This window comes from Thermobia domestica, chromosome 1, assembly GCF_964235325.1.
Source record: "Thermobia domestica chromosome 1, izTheDome1.hap1.1, whole genome shotgun sequence".
NCBI classification, from domain to species: domain Eukaryota; kingdom Metazoa; phylum Arthropoda; class Insecta; order Zygentoma; family Lepismatidae; genus Thermobia; species Thermobia domestica.
Window position 1 is genome coordinate 86,950,458 of NC_137454.1, and position 20,436 is coordinate 86,970,893.

The window sequence follows — 20,436 nt, forward strand, 5'->3', positions numbered from 1 at the left end:
TTGGAAACAAAATATTTAAGTAAGTAAAATAAACTGAACTAAAATTTCTAACTAAATACTTACGTATGATTTGCATTTAGAAGAGTGTAAAAACATATTGAAGGTAATGTTTCGGGTCCCAGTATTACTCTCTTGGAGGCTTCGCGAAGAGCTTTCACCTTCTCTAGTTTGTCAGCATCTTTTCTGAAGAAGAAACAAATGAAGTAACTATCATGCAATACAACAATATACTTCCTTACTATTTCCTCGTACAATACACTTCCTTACATCCCTTTGAACCTTGTGCGTAATAATCACTTAATAACTGAAAATATCACAATTACTTAATGTTTGAAACTATATAATTTTAGATCATTACTTGCAGCTTTGTGCGAATGAAATATCCGCTCGAAATGCGTTCATTCCAAACGAAAAGAAAAGCACACTACAATACCTAATTAATCAAAACAGTCGCCGTAGGCAACTACGCATTTTTGCCATCTCCAGCCAATGACTGAATTCCGTGGCGGAAGAAGTCTGAAGTTTGCGATGCGATGAAATCTCCAACCGCATGTTGCACATCCCGATCATCAGGGAGTGTCTTCCTTCGCAAAAAGTGATCGAGATACCAGAAGAGATCGTACTCGGTATGAGATGTCAGTCGAATACGGTGAATGAGGAAGAGTTTTATATACTTCAGCACATGGACAAGTTGCAATGTTCTTTGAGCGTGTAACATTTGCGTGTGCACTGTCGTAAAACATTAAGACAGAATGCTCTTTGAATTTCTGGATGCTTAGGGGCAAAGTTGCGGCGAACGTCATGGAGTTCAGCATTGCAATGATCCGCAACGACGACGAAAAATTTGGATCACCCCCACCAAAGAGCACCGTACCAGTAACATCTTCTACGGGTTTTGGAAAACAAAACAAAACCAAAAAAGAAAAAAAAAAGAAAAAAAGAACTGCAGCTTTCAGTTTTACGTCCCACGATTATGTCGGCTAGGCTAAAGGAGACGGTGATGATGAGAAATAAATGGAATAGTGAAATGAATAAAGTGGGAGGAAATGGAAGAACCCCGAGAAAACCCAACCCATGCATATGATGTTTACCCACCACAAATTTCACGGCGCGAGCTGGGATCGAAACAGGGACCCCATGAACAGAGGTGAACGTTCTACCACTGGGCCACCGCAACCCCGGTTTTAAAAACTATCCTGGATTTCACGATCCAATTATTGTCATGATTGTTTGCGATTTGTGGCAGCAGATCCATTTTTCATCAAAAGTGAGAATCCGAAACTTTATCGGTTGTGGGACATTCCATGTCAAATCACCAAGTCATCAGACTTGACCAAGTCATCATTGCTGTCACAGACATGTGGAAGTGCATAATTGAAATAGGAAAAACAATTTATTAACTAATGGTTTGTGCTGAAAGTGTGTGAAGTTTTTGTGAACAGTGTCACTGTTTCATAACGCATTTGATACAAATATTGTGAAAAGGAGGGAAATATATCCCTCCCTTTCATAATAAGTTCTGTAACAGCAATTCTGAAACAAAGGAATGAAAATAACTTATATCAACGTAGACGATATAAATTTAGAAACATCCATACTGACTAACAAGAATAATTACCTGTATTGAGTACTGTTCGGAAACGTAATACCTCCCTAAATAACTCGAAAGGTGAATAATTGTGTAAATTCAAATGATACATCAAGAAACAAATGAAATTGAATATAAATTCCTTTGATGCTGCAGGTAAATAGCTACAGGCAAGTGGTTATCGATCTGAACCCAGATATTCACATGGTCAATATCGTGCAATGTTTGGTTTATGTTGAATTTTGAATCGGATCCAATTGAGTGCCCAAAATGCAAATTTGTGGTGTTTTAGTACACATATGAGAGTACAATCTGGACAATTTTGAACAAATTCGCAGGGACATTTTATGCGAAATTCAAAATTCAAATTTGAAATGAAATCTTTGAGTTTTACGTCCCACGCTTATGCCGGTTAGGCTAAAGGAGACGCTGATTATGAGAAATGAATGAAATGGTGGAATGAAGAAAGTGGGAGGAAACGGGAGAACCCCGAGAAAACCCACGCACACGGTGTTTGTCCACCACAAAGTTCACTTGGCGGGAGCAGGGTTTGAACCCGGGACCTCATGCACCAGAGGTGAACGCTCTACCACTGAGCCACCGCGGCCCCAAATTCAAATTTGAGTTTGAAAATTTGAAGTGTTATTTTTTTATTTTATAGGTTTTTTCAATATAGTACAACATGTAGAGCAGTCTTTACGCTTTCCAATGGTGTTTGTTTCATGTCTCTAGTGCACATATTAACCATTTTATGACAATTCTTAATAATCACTGTAACTGAAAAAATGTTCTTTTTTGACATTTTTGAACACCCTGTATGCGGACACTTTCAGGAGGAGAGAGATAATATTTGGGATTTTTTTCATCTCCCACTGTAATAAAGCTGTGCACCAATTTTTACAAAAATCTAAGATGGTCAGGTCAGATTTAGTCATTTCATTGGTTAATTTCACATGAAATGTCCCTTGTTTCTTGTACTCAAAGAACTGCATACCTCCAGACAGCGATTCTTATTGGCCAGTATCAACTTATGTGGGACTCATGGCTCCCACTTTTTCAGCATATCGATTCTACGGAGCCGCCGACCAACAGCAGTAGGTGCATGTCTAACTCGTCTCGTTTACCAGTGGCCCACTTCACGGTGTTCCTAAGATAATCCCAACATGATATTGGTCTATGGCTACGGGACTAATTTTACAAGGCTGTGTCATCGGAACGAAATATGACAACCACTGTTTCTTACGATTTGCTGTGCAGGATGTCACAATTTTAATTCGTAAAGAAAAAAATACTTGCAACTGTATATTCTGTATGTTGCACTTCCACAAGACTGTTCAACAATACATTACCTGACTCCTGACTCTTGATACCCCGCCTGTTTGGTGGACGCGCACAGAATTTGTGACGTTAGATGCGTGACTTCAGTACATTTCTGTGTTGTGTTGCTGGGGCAAGTTTTCCACTAGACGTCAAACAGGACACTTTATTTGCACTAACCTAATAAATATTACACTTATATTTACAGTTATTGATTCGAGAAACTTGACGGGATATACGATGACGGCATAAATTTCTACTTCTTTCTTTTTCCAATTGTCAGGGTTGAGCATTTTAAGGCAATAGAGTAGCGATTGTAAGGTGTGTTTGTCGCTCAGGTTATATGGATTACGCATTCTCCTTACAGTGCTTTTTCTTAGTATTTAGTACTTAGTTTTCCTCTTAAGTAGTATATAATTAGGGCCAAAGCTTCCTCCAATTTCTGATTTTTTAAAATGCATATCTAGTATTTAAAAAATGCAACAATAAAACTGAAAAATAGGTCTCTCCGAAAATCATAGTTGATTAGTTGATTAGATAGATGCATGTTCTCACATGCGTTCTCCAACATGTAGATTCAACTACTAACTCTAAATAAGAAGATGACATATATATATATATCCCATTTCAATGCTTCAAATGATTTCATAGAATGTAAAATGTGAGTAGAGCCAGCATGAAATTAGAGACCAATTATACAGACCAAACAAACTCAATCTGGCACTTCAAATGAGATGTGAAATATGACCACGATTGGGTGTATATTGTTTGACTTTTCAAGTATATCATTCAACTGAGATTTCTTATGTACTTAACTAATTCATGTAGTTTGTGACTGTATAGAATGCATCTCGAGATGTGTATTTCAAAGTGAATTTACACATGTCTCAAATTAATACAACATGAATACAATTCTTGTTACAATTCTTTTAGCATGTGAGAGCACAAATATGAATTTAAAGGTTAAGTGTTTCTGAGATAGAATAATTCATGTAGTTTCTAAGTACGATTAATGTCTATTCTTAGAATATATGAAGGATTGCCTTCGTTTAACGCCTCCAATTCTGTTGTTGTAGTATCATTTGTGCTACACATTGATTTTTATATTGTAAAATATTGCATTAAATAAACGTAATTACCTATTTTGTAAGTTTCCTTTCAGGCCCCATCTCATCCTAATAAATGCATGTAAGAACTTAAGGCCTTAAAAGCCAACTAAGCTTAAAATCGCAACTGAAACAAATTAATGAAATGCACAATACTGTACTTACAACTCAGGGAGAGGCATTCTTTCGTTCGGCGGTGCGTTTGGATCTGATTTCTGTTTCTTGGAAAACAAAGGATCTTTCTTTGGCTTCTTTTTCTTAGGCTTATCTCCTCCTTCGGCGCCTTCCCCCTCCTCTTCCTCCTCCACAGGCAAATGCTGGATGTCAGGTTCCTTCAGGAGCCCATAGTACACTTTTGCCTTATTGTCTATGAAAAAAAATATAAAGATAATTTAATAACATATATATCGTAGATAATTACTGCTGAATTAGAAATGAACACAGTTGTAAATTAAATAAAAGAATTTAAAAAAAAAAAAAAAAAAAAAAAAAACTTCACGACTGTGCTCCGTGGTTATGGTATTCTTATACATGAACAGATTCTATTTAATATATGTGCTTCCTTCTCTTTTTCAAATCTTTGCTGCCCTACTTATCAAAACATTACCTTTAAGGGTGAAGGATACAAGCGCAAGTACAAAGCTTTCGTAAACGAGGCCGTACCTGTTTGAATAAGGAATTATATTCTATTTTATTCAATATTTGCACAGGAAAACTGTATTTGAACTACTTCCGAATAGCGACATAAGCCAGGTACATGCCAAGTAGGTAGATAAATAAAATACGAGTATCTACCCACGTGAAAAAGCCATAGCTTGAAAAATATGCTCAATTAATACTTAAAAGTGTATCCTCATAGCCTAACTTCCACTTGCGATTACATAATTGCTCTAATACCGGAGGATTCTGAAATATGGATATTTAGATAGATAGTTATTAGTGCATATTAGTTCGTGTGTAATTCCTTGATCCACTTGCGATAGGACCAATAGTTTTCAAGCTAGAGTGTTTTTTTTTCCTTTTTTTAAAAAAAGTGATTTTTCGCATTTTCGACGTTTATGACTGAAAGTAAGCGTTTTTCGACCCTAATTCACTAGAATTTTTTTCTTTCATTTGACACGAGGAATCACTTCCCCCAAAAAAATTTTTTGGTAGTTACCTTCCACACTCTATATATGTATATATAATGAATATGAGCTTTCTGTTTAGTGAACATGTTGAAATGAAGTGATTCAGTTATATACTCGTATTATATGACATGACAGTGTTCATTCGTCCTGCTACTCATCAATTTATTGGTACAAAACTTTATCAAATTAGTCTTATTCCTACCCTATCGCCTCAACATACGAGTAGACACTTATTATAATTGTAATTATCAGTCGACTACACTACCACAGCTAAATTAAAATAGCAATGTACAAAAAATATGATTATTATTTATTTCCTTCACCAAAGGAAACTACGAATGGTGTATGTAGCTATACCTTGGCGTGTTGCCTCGCCAACCATAGCTCCTGCAGTTGAGTCAATTTGTTGTTTATTCCTAGCAACTCCTTCATACATGTCAAAATACAAATGCTCTTGAATAATATTTAATACAACACTGTGTTTCTTCTCTTGAAGATGGCGCTTCAGAATCGACAACGTATCCCGAGACATCCTGATAATGAATTCACTTGACCTACAAATAAAAATACAAAACGTCAGTAAGATGATTACTTCCCCAAAAAGAAATTTAAAAAGACAAAGAAGAAAGAAAAGAAAAATATCAACAGAATTTCTTCATTTCACGAACACATGAGATAAGATTATTTGTACTCATTATACAATCCATTATCTATTTGAAAGGAAAGTTAGGGCTAACAGCATTTTTATATATATATAAGAAAAAAAATAAGGCTGTGTCCATGTTAGAGTTGAATATATTTCAGCTAGAGGTGGGGAGGAGGGGAAAACTTTTCTCGCTCAACACGGAAAATTTTTCTTTTTCTTTTTTTTTCTTTTTTTTTTTTTTTTCATGTGATTTCTTTATTCAACCACCAACTGTTGTGACTTCGTTATCCAACTGAAAGATTTTTTGATGTTGGACAATTACAGTATATTGTCCAATAGTTCCACAAGAATCATCTTTTTTTATTTCCAAATAGACCCTTTATTGTTTTACTGTGGAAAAGTTTTCATCCTTTTTTCCCTCTTCAGAATACAGTATTTAAATGTTTTGTATGTCAGTGGAAAAAGAAATATGGAGGGAAAAATGTCAAAAGTCTGACTTACATACGTAAGTCTTTGCATTTCTAATTCCTCTATTAAGCCCTTTATGTATCACAGACGAGTTCCTTGCTAATTTCACAATCTTTGATCAAGATTCTCCAGCTTCCAGCGGATGCCCGAAATTTAAAGTAAGTGTGTTACCAAATTGATACTTACTATCATATTATAAAACACTTAACTACGTTTAGCATATGATATAGAACATTTGATTTTTTGAATTAAATATTTTTATTTGAATTTGTTTCTGAGGGGGAAAATTTCTTCTGGTTTCTTGTAAATGCTTTATAAGTTCCTACCTCCATTTTCTTATTTATTATTATTTTGTTTTTTATTATTATTATTACTTTTCATTTTTATTCACTCATCTCTGCATTAACTGATGACGATCTACGTAGCTTATTATTTTACTCTATATGAATATGCACCATTAATTTCGAACACTATCCCAAGTATTCTAAGCATTAATATTAGAAATTGGAGGCAAGTTAAAAAAAAAAAATAAATAATAATAATAATAATAATAATAATAATAATAAAAATAAAAATAAGAGAGAGAGAAAGCACTGCACAAATCTCGTGAAGTGGTAAGTATATATAACAAGAATACCATTAATAATATATTCATATCAATTTCATTTCAAATTACCGATTTAGAACGGTATCCATCTAGATATAACAGCTACTTTTCTGCTCTTTAATATTTCTTTCTCTCCATATCTATCAGATGAAGCACTTACAGTGCACAATGCATGTGTTAAAGTTTTCACTATTTTCTAGGCAATTTGTTTTTGTTTTCATGTCCACTTCCAGATTTCCTTGTTATAACTACATGCGGAAAAAATGGAAGAAAGAGTCGATTTTCTCTTACAATACACCCTCCAAAGATGTGAATCCAGTAACATTGAAAGAACGAAGAAATACGACTGGTCCAGAAATCGAGGTCTGAGTCGTCCAATCACAATAGAATGGCTGATTTCAGACTTGAAAAGTGAAGAGATATGGGTGCTTTATAAATGGACTACGTATAAATAAATAATATAACATATTCAATTCCTGGTCCAGCTACTGCACTTTCTCACTGATTCATATTAAATACTATCCGAAATTGTACTTAACAAAAACACCCCGATTAGTACAATTCTACAGTACAGTTACAGCAAAAAATCATTGCTATCCTCAACATGGATCCTTTTCGGAAAACCTCTGCACTTGCAGTAGTAATGTTTAAATGAAATTCTCCATGTACACGTATGCTCATAAAAACTTAAAACCACCTTCCCATTCGTAAAAATGAGACCCTAGATAATTACGAATTCCCTTTATGTCCCTACTGAACCTTCTTTCCCATTATTAGTAAATCAACATAAAGAAAGCAATACGTTATTACTCCATGTTGAATTTAAGGCCAAAATCTATTCTTTTTCTTTACAAGTATTTGAGAGATGGCAAGTACCAACCAACATCTAATTAGCAAAAGTAACCAGTAAGTTTTGTAGTGCTAATAACCTATAATATAGATATAATTTAATTACTACTTATTTTCTTACATAGTGAAATACTAAACAACTGTTTGAAACACTGAATAAATAGTTTCTTTGATTAACACCTTTCTTTTTGCTTTCTGTTCAAGAAGAAATGAAAGAATTTTTTTTAGTTTAACGTCCTACGTTTATGCCCTTTAGATTAAAGGAGCTAGATGATTACTGAAAGTAACTCATTGTCAAATCTGCCTACACCCTTTCCTACCGAGAATCGAACCCGGGACCACGTGCACATTAGAGGTAAGATGAAAAGAATTTGTAATTTGGTTTAATATATATGATTTAATTTCCTATATTACGTAACTGTAATGTGTTTATAATTTTCTTGCATCTATACATGAAACATGAAGATCGTTGCAATAAAATGCAGATTCTTTACTTAAAAAACCTAACAGATAAGATTCCAACCCATGCTAAAAATAAGCAGCTCTACAAAGTTCCGTAACGCTAACTACTAAACCACGAAAGCATGACTTTGGAAGTGCTCCGTCTGTGTGTATCTAGCCTTCTTAGTGATCCTGTTCTTTTTTCTTTTACTTTTTTGTTGTTGTTGTTGTTGTAAACTATTATAATTGTATGTTGTATGTCAATTATATATTTACTTCACAGCAATCTGAAGATCGTCTATTGCTCTTCTAAGACCATGAATGTTACTCTGTAACAATGGAGGGAAAATAAATTTTCCTGTAAGCACAGATCTGAGGGACGTATGGATCTATGTTCAATTTTTTGGACTTGGTCTCTGGAAGGCAATCTAGGTTTTCGTGACCGGAAGTGTACATTCTTATCTCCTATTCTTGTGCACTAAGCTATTTCCTCTAAAGCTAGTGATTAATAATTAATAAAACATTGATTTAAAGTCTCACTTATTCCATTTGCCGAAACGTTCACGGTAGAATTGTAAACTCGGTGTTTTGGTAAATACAACTTAAGTTAGTGGATTGTAGTATTTAGAACACGACAGGTAAGCCCAGGAAAAAGTTTGGTTCTCGTCTTTGTCGCTTCTTCACACTCAATTCTCACAGAATTTGACGTCTGTTACAAGATCAAGGAGAAATCGGTCATTTCTTAATATATATAAAACACAACAATTCGTAGTATTTGAAAAAAAGAAGAGCCCTTTTCAGCACGTTTACAACGAAAATATAATAATTTGATCATGTGTTCATACTGAATTTTAGGAAACTATTTCTTCCCATGTTGCTGATATTAAGCTTATATTTAAATAAGAACTTCCTACTCCTTAGTCAAAAACATTCCTTATAGATATCATCCTTTATATTAGAACAGAAGAATGACAGTGTGATCACACAAACAATAAAACACAAGGTTCTTACAAGACTCTCTTAAATGTCACTGAGCCTTTGGGGATCAGTAATGAATTGTTATTAAGAGCATGGAGAAAGAAATTTTGGGAGAACATTGAAACAACAAAGAGTATATCGTGATATCAAATGATATCAGCAATATCAATATTATATATACAAGAAATAATTTACCGCAATGAAAACTATATTAAGAAACAAAAAGTACCCAATAGCCAGGGCCAGATTTACGGGGGGGGGGGGGGGTATCGGTGCACATGCATTCCCCTTCGTTGTAAATATATACTATTTAAAATGAAAAGCTAGCAATGAAAACAGCAACACTTTCCGAAACTTTCTGCCGTCATGTTTCCGTTTAGGGTTAAAAGAAAACGGACTTTTCCAAAATAATATTCCACATTCACACCACAGATACCTAAAAACATTAAAAAATTTGAATTTTATTAACATGTAATGGTAGTTATTGGTGCACCCCCCGTTAGAAGATCTTGGATCCGACCCCGGCAATAGCCACTGCAATAAATTCCTTAACATTTGTCTTCATTTTGAAAACAGAAACCTTCAACACAAATCAATGGATGATATTCTTTTGCACAGGTCTACAACTCATAATAAACGATTTTTTCTAACAATCTTAGGCAAATTATACTTATAGTATATCTTACTTAAATGTATCCGTAAGTTCATTTCCTTTCATATGATCCTTCTTAGTAACATACGATAACCTCTTAATGTCATCTTGATAGTAATCCTCTTGATCAGGTCCAAATTTTTCCATAAATTGAATTGCCTGACCTTCATGACCATTGTAGACTAACTCCAGATACATATGGACAAACACCGGATAAAGAATCATACCAAGCTCATGCTGAAAAGAAAGAAAGAAAAAAAATATTAAATACACATGATCAAAACAATAAGCTTTCAAATTATGATAAAAGAAGTTTAGTACTGTACTTACCATTTACTGCGTCTAGCACTGAATATTCTATTACAAATGGTTTCGGCAGCATCTACTACCTTCCTCAGTAAAGTTAGGTAACTTACTGACAAATTATCCTACTTCTCACAATGTCATCTTGCACTCGAGTGTATGCATAGTTAAAGAATGAAGATGCATTCTTGAGTGTATGCATTACCACACTCTTAGCTTAACATGTATCGTTAAAGCGATTCCTTGTGGAAAAAATTCTGTCCAAAGAAAAGGAATACGCCAAAGCAACGACAAACTTTCATGCAGCTTGAAACACGAGAATATTTTCCTTTTACGGTTGTAAAAGCATTCCTCAACTAATAAAATGCAGCTTGAGGAATTTTAGAGCTGAAAATGTGAAGCTTTCGATAAAACCTGTGACAACAATTTGTACCTTATAAATATCTAAAGCTCCTTCCACGAATTTCTTCAGGTCAATATAGGCTCCTTCGTAGACTTCCGGGTCACCCTCACTTTTGTATGCTGCAAGAACACTGCTAACCTCTGAGTCAGTTTGATTTGATCCTTCCTGGTCCTCAAGTTTTAAATTCGCCTCTTTAAGTAACTGTTCTTCTGTACTCTGAAAACAAAATTTCAATTTATGAAGATACGAAGTTTTCATTAATTTCTTAAACTATTAATGTTTATTTAATGTGATTATTATCTAATGCACAAATGTTGTTCCATTTTGAATAAACATTAAAGGGAAATAACTATAAAAATAATTTTCAAGACATTATACAGCAACCTACTTGACTGCACACTTTTCTCTTCAATCCTTGGATTTAGCATATAGTTCAAATTAGAAATGAAAGGCATTCAGCACATTAGAAAACTAAACAAGCTTATCTTAAAGAGTTCAATCGAGGAGGAATCATTCATAATAGTATTTCGAAAAATACCTAGCTTTTTTGTTCTGATTGTTAAAACATAAACAGAGACGTCAGATGAGTCCTAAATCATCTTTACGATAATTTCAATAGCAACTAAATTTATTAAGAAAATTAATAATATGCGTGGAAACTTATGTGCAATAAAAAGATTACTTTACGACAAAATCACGCATCAGCCTGTGCTTTCTTTCTTCAAACAATTCTCTAAGATATGCTACATTCTTACTTTCATTTATCATATCCACGTAACTGCGTACAGGTTGATTATATTCGTTCAAACTGACGCACAATAAAAACCACTAGATACAAAAACACACCAAACTGTGCTAGACCATTAGGAGGAAGAATTGTACCTATTTCGGGTCAGGGGAGGGTGAAGATAGTGGTCCAGAGCGGTAGTGCGACGATGGACATACGTAAAAACAAATGTTTATGAAAAGAAAGTGCTATCTGGTCATTACAAGGGTCTATTTCTAGTTGAAGGGGATCACTATAATATATACTTCTATTCCATTTTTAAATGAACACAAATCAATTACGCTTCCTTTACTTCAACTAATTTCTCATGTAAATCTATTTTTTACGTACTTTTGGCCCTCTTCATCTAAACAAGCCCCGACATAACGCCCAGAAAGCACACATTCTTTTTTTTTCTTTCAACCCACTAGTCTTAATGTATTCTTTCTGTTAGTATATTGGAGAAGATTGCATTATCAACATATTTTCCAAACTGTTAAATATCAAGTACGCAGTTGTATGAATGAGTCGCTTATTTCTTTGTCTGATGTTTACTCTCTCCCAATCGAAGAAGAAGAAGTAGTAGTATATTATTATTACTACTACTACTACAGGCACGATCGAACCGCTATTTATAGTTGCCACTGCGAACTAGCACAGGTTCGTGCGTGTTTCTCATAAATAACCATTTTAGCATATACACATCGCTTCGGGCTAGTAAGCTTCGCCCACTTTGACGCGAAATTAATAGAATTCTTGCTTTTAATAGACAATGTTTAGCAGAAGGGCTCCAGCCGTTTTTCTTTAAAAATGTTACAGATTTCTGTTCACATTACCTAGGTTAGTTTAAATTATTTTCGGTTAGTCTATGTTGGTAAGGTTCTAGAACGCAGGTCCTCCTCCTCATTTAGCTTTAATAAAGACAGAAAACAACGTGCCGTGCGGGGCTCTAACCCGTCTTCACTCGTTAACGTTCGCCAGCAATACTATGTAAATTAAACTTTGCTACAGAAAGGAACCAACCTAACTACTAACCTATAGCAGATTTCAAATGATAAGCGGCATGGCCTTGAGTTGGCTTCACGCGGCGTCCAATTGGCTTTGACCGGTGTTGACAATTCGCGACAAGCAGTTCTGCACGCTGACTTCTCGCGCTACTGCGAATCTTGACAATAGCAGAGGCGCTTATTAGAAATATTGTATTAGCACATTAACTGCTCACTTTACGAAGTAGAGAAAAGAATTAGGAACACATACGTGAAAACTACATCTTTTTATGACAACTGGTTGTCATGATACACGCTTTGAAAGGTTTCCATATAAAACAATTAGTAAAACGAGCGTTGAGTCCCGTCTAATTTCCAGTGGATTTTTCTTCGATTTGGAAATGGAACTCAACTTTTATTAAAGGATATTCAGGGGTGTAACCAACAGGTTGTTCTAGGGGAACATTACTTTCAGGGGGAGGAAAGCTTTTCACACATTAAAAACAGAACAAATGACCTCTTTCAGAATATGAAAGCATTTTAACTCACCATACCTACTATACACATATTATATTTTCACGATACTACCTTATCAAAAGACGGATCTTGACAGTAGTGAAGTTGAAAACCGAATTGTAGGAGATTAATCAATAAGCTATTCATAAGAAAACAAATGCTGTTTCTAGCAGTCTGTTTTTCCGACTTTGTGTTTATGTAGGTTAAAATACTAAAGGGGAAAAAACTCGAAAAAATATCAACTCAGATATTATTATGCAATATGCAGTAGTGAGATCACATGGTGAGCGTCCAGTTAGAGAAATGAGAATATAAAGCATATAATTAATGTTAGTTGTTTTAATTAGGCAAGGGCGCCGATCCTGGGGGGACTGAGGGAGCCAGGGCCCCCTCATTTTATTTGTAAATTTGCAATATTTTTTCTATTAGGCATAATTTGAATGCAATTTGTCTTAAAATTATCATATATGCTTTCTGCATCTGAATACCCCCCCCCCCAAAAAAAAATACAGAGAAATCAGCGTCCTTGTAAATAGGTACAGAAATTGTATTGATGATGTTTTCTTTTTTCTTTTTTTTAAAAATCGTATTTTATTATAAACGTTCCTAATTTGCATTAACTATTAAATAAGTTTACTAAACATATACCAGATGAACCTCATTTCGGGGCTGGAAATAGTTTGGAAAGTTAAGGCCCCCTTTTCCCCCGTTTCTACACCCTTGAAAATAGTAAGCGATCGAATTAAATAACAAGCCTCTGCAATCTGATTCATATTATATATATATATATATATATATATATATATATATATATATATATATATATAAGAACAGAAGGTATGGGACATTCGTAATATTGTTTTGAAATTGCCCTCATGCAAGATTCTTCCTTATTCGACAGAAGAAACGCAGTATGATTTTTTTTTTCTTCGTTTCAATACCTTACGTATGTGTGGCCAATTACGTACTCCTTCTTTACTCTTCTAGCAGGGATGCAAAAGCACCAGGCGTCTGAGTGGTGTCATAAATTATTGTAACCCAAAACAAACTCGACCATATCGTGTTGCTTACGAATCAGATGGATTGTTGTTGTGAGACCTACATCAAGTATAAATTCTCAACCAAATGTTATTATAGGAACAGACATGGGAGCAAAGGAGCTAGTTGTGTGTGTAGGAACGCAACTTCTCTTCTAGCATAAACAGAATTCATCAGTGGGTGGGTTGCTTTCTTTCGTAGTAGTTCATTTGTTCTCCAAAATTATAGTTAACAATGTCTTTAAGGAAACAGAGTACAAGTGCGGAATTTTCTTTTCTTTCTTTTTTTTTAAAGTGCTACGAAGTGAAGCTCGAAGAATTATTTTTTGTGTTTACATTTTTTGGAACTAATAATAAAAAATTTACAAGAGTCAGATTCAGACAATGGCGAAATATTAATTGACATAGACGACAGTGAAAGTAGTGTAGAAGACGAACGTTGAGCAGTTCCACTGGAATAAGTTAATAGGTAGGTTATTCAGTTGCTATATATACTTCTAGGATACACAGCCAAAATCTTTGAGTTTGCTGGAATATATTTACATTGTGAATAATGTTGCCAATGTATGTGTAATAATCTCAAATAGAGGAAGAGCGAGAAGGGAAAGGGGAGTCCGAAATCCGGCAACACCGCGCGGAATATCGGACAGCATTGGCTACTGCCCGTGATGCTTTACATCTGAAATACACAATATACGGGCAACCTGTGTTCTAGAACCTTCCTGATTATGTTAGATTATATTAGTGTAGGTGTCCAGCATAATTTTTGAAAAAATTATACAATTTTGCTTATTCTTTGGTAACTGTTTAGAGATAAGGGGTCAAAAGTAGCCAAAATCAGGATAATTTACAGGAGAAGTGAGTTTACAGCAGGGTTGGCTAGTTTAAACCAGCTGTTTAAAAAACTGGTTTAAACCAAAAAAAGGAAAACTGTTGGTAAAAGTGTAAGTGTTCGTAAGACTTGATGAGCACATATTTGTGGGTTATTCCGTTTCACTCCCGTATATTGTTCGTATTAGGGTAACTTCGGCAAATAACGCCATTTAAAGCTTTCCACAGTGCTAGCATAAACACGTGGTTCGTAAGGTAACCGCTTATGAGTGTGTGATAGGGATGGCCGGATCCGGATCTGGCCGGATCCGAAGATCCGGATCTGATTGGGTCCGGATCCTTTGGATCCGGATCTCGGATCTGGATCCGGATCTCGGATTTCGGATCTGGATCCGGATCTCGGATTTCGGATCTGGATCCGGATCTCGGATCTGGATCCGGATCTCGGATCTGGATCCGGATCTCGGATTTCGGATCTGGATCCGGATCTCGGATTTCGGATCTGGATCCGGATCTCGGATTTCGGATCTGGATTCGGATCTCGGATCTTGATTCTTATCCAAACCCACATCCCATCCAAATTATGATAAACATGAATATCTAAAATTCGCCGAAAGTAATTTCACGAAGTCCTGACAGTGAAGAAGAGAACAGAAAATTAAGACGAATATTGACAAGTCTATTTGTTTCCTTCATTCTACTCTAAAGATCAAATGTTTGGCTTACTTAAGAAAAAAAATGATCCGGATGAGAGCTCAAATGTCGAATCTAGTTCCACTCGGTTGCAGGACCGAGATGAATATTTAAAATTCCTCAATGCACCTATTTCATTGACAGTTAAGAAAACATAAACAGTTAAGACAAGTATTGACTACTTTTTACGTAAATTTATCTTGCTCAGTCTGCTCAAAATATCAAATGTATACCCTACAATTAGATTTAATAATTATTTAGTAAATCACAATATGAGCACCGAGAATAAACTATGAATTTTGGTGCCTCTTATCTAGATTTGAAATTTCGGATTCATACATAGAATCAGGCTGAAATATAAATATTTGAGATCTGGAAACCGAAACATGTGCTAGTACCAAGATCGTAGCCGTTTGTACAGTGGCGTATTTACGATTTTGTTTCGGGGGGAGGCTTTGCTAACTTTCGGGGGGAGGCTTTGCCTGAAAATGTGAAAATTCTGCAAGATATTTCATATATTTTACTATAGTAAGTAAGATTTCGGGGGGGGGGGGGGGCTTAAGCCCGGAAGCCTCTCCCCTAAATACGCCATTGCGTTTGTACCTAGGTAATGCGAGCGGAAGGCACTTGCACTAATTCCGCATGTAGTTTGAGGAACACGAGAAATTAAAAACAGATAAATATTCTTTTTTAGGAGTAAGTCGCGCTTTAACATGACTTTTCATGAGTGTTGTGTTCAAATATGAAAACTGTAATGACAACTTGTTTGAAATAAAAACCTTTTCATTTTTAACAATAAAATTAGGTACTTTCACATTGGAGAAAAATTAGCAAGGCACATACCACTGATTAGGGTGCTGATTCTTATGGAAGCTTTCACTTGAACCGGAAGATTTCCGCATGTTAGTATCGGATTGCCACAATTCACCTTGCTGAAAGACGTGGTTTATCAGGAGGTCGGACAAGATTCTTTTGAACGTAGCCTGTAGACTGCTTCTAGTCTCAATTATTCCCATATAACAAGACTAGCCATATACATAGTTGGTTCGAAATTAGTTAAAATATCACTAATTGACCTTAAGGGGATAATCGTGATTTAAATATTCGTAAATCAGAAGAGATGTGAAAGTTAAGCGGTAAAATAAATCCGATAATTCCGGAATAAAGAGATTTATATGCAACCTAATGATAACAATAAAACTCTTTATGTAACATTTTCAAAGCTAAAATTAACAGTTATCTTCTTGAAGAGGGTTTACGGCAACATAGAATATTACAAATCCAATTATTATAAGTAGTACCTCTGACAGCCCTGCATTTCACATCACCATCGCCCTTCATCCTGACAAGTGGGCAATTCACTTACCCACAATGACTTTTCAGGCGTTCCAGTGACATCAATATCTCAGTTTGGGTTTGGGATCATGCTTCGGTGAACCTTGACTATCACCATCAGCAGCTATTAGAGAATCAGAACTTATTTCTGTATTAGATAATGTGGGTAACTATAGCTTTTCGTCTATAGAAGTCGGAGAGTGTATGGTATTATCGCAGGAAATATTTGATACATAAAACTTAGATTGTCAGTATTTAGGAGCAACTTTTAAAATAATCAGTTACTGTAAATGTGCTACAGATTAGCCGAGAAAACCCGACAGCCATAGTCGAGTGGTCTGCGGCATTAGGCTGTGGATCCTTTTACTGTAAATGTCTTGCATTCAAATCCCGCTTCAAATGAACGTAAGCCCGATGGTAGGAACCAAAGGACTGTCGTGCCAAGAATTTAATTTGTTTTAATTATCATAAATGCCTTCTTTATTATTAAATTTTATCCAATATTTTCTTTTCAACCAGTTTGCGAAACTCAGAGTAGTTTGCGAAACTACTTGTTTTCTTTTTAATTCATATTCATAGTTAGCACAGCTAATCACTAAGGAAAAACAATCATTTCAATAAAATTCGCCTCGCGTCTTTCGTAGCTCTAAGTTTTTTTTTTTTTTTTTAAAAAAAAGCTGAATGGCGTTTTATCACTTTCCCCTCGCTTTCCCTATTTTTTTTTCTAGTTTTACCTATGTTTCTTTGCACGGATATTGTGCATATATGCACGTGCTTAATGTGTTCGTTTACAAAAGCGGGCCATTTCCCTGCCACTATAGAAAGTAGAGTGCCCTGTATCAGAGAAATATTAATTGACGTATGTAAGTGAATATATCTGTGATGAAGTCATAATTTCTCAGTTTTTGCATCGCACATAGTTTCCTCATCCTCATTAATCTCTTCACCCCCGCTTCCTGAATTCCAGTTCTGGTATTCTTTCTTGAGCAAGGCCTATGTAATGGGAGACTGATGTCTCATGTAGGCTTATTAACTATATCATCAGCAATAAAGAAAGTAGGGTTTAATTTGCACTAATTTTAGAACATTACGTTAATTAAATAATAATAATAATACGGAGTGAGCTCAGGCTACTTGTTAGGATTCTTGCTTCGCAATTGGATTATACCGAGTTCGAATTCGGAGACCAGCTATCCTGACTGAGGATTTTCCAGGGTTGTTCCTTAGTTATACTGGGCAAATGCTAGGTTAGTACCTTGATCTAAGGCTCTGGAGACCTTCCTTCCATTCCTTTCCCAATGTTTTCATCTGTTGATTATTACAGTGTAAAGTGGCCTCTGAGGATGTATCTGGTAGCTTATAGTAAATAAACAATAACGACTTAATATATCTTCACGAAACGTGTGGGTTAATTTAACTATAGCCTTACAGTCACAATAGATAGCTGAAGTTTTAATATTAATTTCCTGACTTTTAAATACTATTTTCATATTGTTTCAGCTTTCAATTATCTCATGTATGTTCCACCGAGAATTGAACCTGAGATCACATGAACAAATACGAATATGTTAAATATTTTTGAACACTAATATACAAAACAACAAACGCTTCAATGATACGATGCATGGATATGTTTTGGTTACGTCCTGCAATGTATGATTAAAGAAACCTGGAGGGTGAAGAAGAAATAACAGAAATCTCTTTTATATTTACTTCTTCAACAAACTCCTGACCTCAGAAGGGCAAGCCATAAGTTAGGTAATAAAGTCGTACAACGAACACTTTTATTAATACTAATAATACTGCACAACCATATCGCTCTCCTGAAATTCTCGTGTGTATGTTTAAAGATCTACTGTTGTTCCACGCCAACCAGTCTATATTTTTTGTTGTACCTTCGAAGTGAAAGATTTGTTGATGGTTGGACTCTAGTGAGTCAGAAACTACTATTAATAAAGAGTTTGTTTTGTCCAGTATTCCTGCGATTAGAAGGGTCTTATTTAAAAGATATTTCATTTGTATATGAGAAAATAAGAAAGTTTATATAAGAAAGTAAATATTGCAAGGTTAAAATAACATAAAGAACAAAGGTAGCACAAACGTGTTATGGAAACATTTAAAAGCACAGCATCCTACTATATTAGTGAATCCGAAAAAAGTTTTGACGAATTTTAGATATTCAATTTTATCATCACAATTTCAGATGTAGGTTTGGATACGAATCAATATCTGAGATTCGGATCCAGATCCGAGATCCGAATTTCGGATCTAGATCCGAGTTTCGGATCCAGATCCGAGATCCGGACCCAGATCCGAGATCCGAGTTCCGGATCCAGATCCGAGATCCGAATTTCGGATCCAGATCCGAGATCCGGACCCAGATCCGAGATCCGGATCTGAGGTTCGGATCCGAGATCCGGATCTGAGATTCGGATCCGAGATCCGGATCTGAGATTCGGATCCGAGATCCGGATCTAGGTCCGGATCCGAGATCCGGATCTGAGTTTCGGATCCGAGATCCGGATCTAGGTCCGGATCCGGCAAGATCCGGATCCGGATCTCACTGGATCCGGGATATCCGGATCCGAAAATTTTTGGCCATCCCTAGTGTGTGATAAACAGTGATGTCTGTTGACTTTGTAGACACGAAGACTAGAGGCCAGCCAGGCGTCAGTAAAGAGAAACCGGTGAACAAATGTTGATGCGACAGCCGCGGAGCAGAGATAAAAGCTCGCAATTTTTTAGTGTGTCAAACGAGGTAGGTGAATTGTTTGGGTGAAAGTGAGATTTTACTATTACTAAAGGTATGCGTTGATAGGGCCGTACTTGCATAACATTATGATATAGATAAAATATGCAGGACCGCTATTCTTGGTATAGAAATAATGGCCAAAACAAAGTCTATTGTTTCTGAAAATAACGCCACTGTCGCGTCGGGAAATAACACCACTCCATCTAATCGCTAATCGAAACTAATACTAGTGTTAAAAGTTTGCTTTTCTTTGTTGTAGTGGTAGAGCCGGAAAAGTCAATTTTTATGTTTTCATGGCAAGACATTCGAATATCGTGTGCGGCCCTTTAACTTCTTCCGGCACAAAGAAACAAGCATCCTCTGGAAAGACGAAGGATGGAAATGTGCTCCGTGGGGGCTGTGGAGGATATTACTATGATCTCAGGGGTCTTAAAACGTGAATTCAATGTATTGAATGCAAGATTTGGTTTCACGAATTATGTGATTCTGACAGCATTGTTAAATGTGGCTTCTGAACATTTTGTGACGCTGGTTGTGCATTGTTGTCTGGCTCCGACGAGTAGTTCTCCATATGTCTGCAGCTGTTATGTTAAGAGGTTCGGAATCATCACAAGAGTTACCGGTTAACGACATGTACGATGACTATGAGTTTTGTGTACCAGCAAAGCAAGTAGCACATTGCCAAAGACGTTGTTTAGTTGTGTTCAAAATGTATTTCGTTACGATTCCAACACCTTTCCGTTGTTGTAAAGCAAGTGGCGTTATTTGCCGACACGTCTCGTAATAACGCCATCTCATACTCACACCGATTCTCAGTGCATTGTGGTCGATATTGTGTGTGTAGGATCTTTGTTTTCTCATTGCATTATAGCGGAGGGTTCACTCCATCTTCCATGTAATTTGAACGGTTCTAGATATAAAAACACTTGAACACCAGAACAATGTGTTGAATTGGTGACGTTATTTGCCGAAGTTACCCTATATTTAGACCTACATTTCTCATTCATTACTCAAGGAGATTATACTACAAAA

General features: G+C 35.7%; 1 protein-coding gene across 1 annotated transcript in view; it reads right to left on the reverse strand.

Moving 5' to 3' along the window:
• The window catches only part of Taf5 (TATA-box binding protein associated factor 5), a 48,863-nt gene that overhangs the window by 25,744 nt on the left and 2,683 nt on the right, over positions 1-20,436 (reverse strand). The window contains exons 2-6 of the mRNA XM_081760572.1: positions 10,519-10,704; positions 9,817-10,019; positions 5,499-5,695; positions 4,177-4,378; positions 64-183 (exon numbers count right to left, since the gene is read on the reverse strand). Coding sequence (XP_081616698.1) covers positions 64-183; positions 4,177-4,378; positions 5,499-5,695; positions 9,817-10,019; positions 10,519-10,704 — 908 coding nt within the window. The remainder of the gene's footprint in view (positions 1-63; positions 184-4,176; positions 4,379-5,498; positions 5,696-9,816; positions 10,020-10,518; positions 10,705-20,436) is intronic.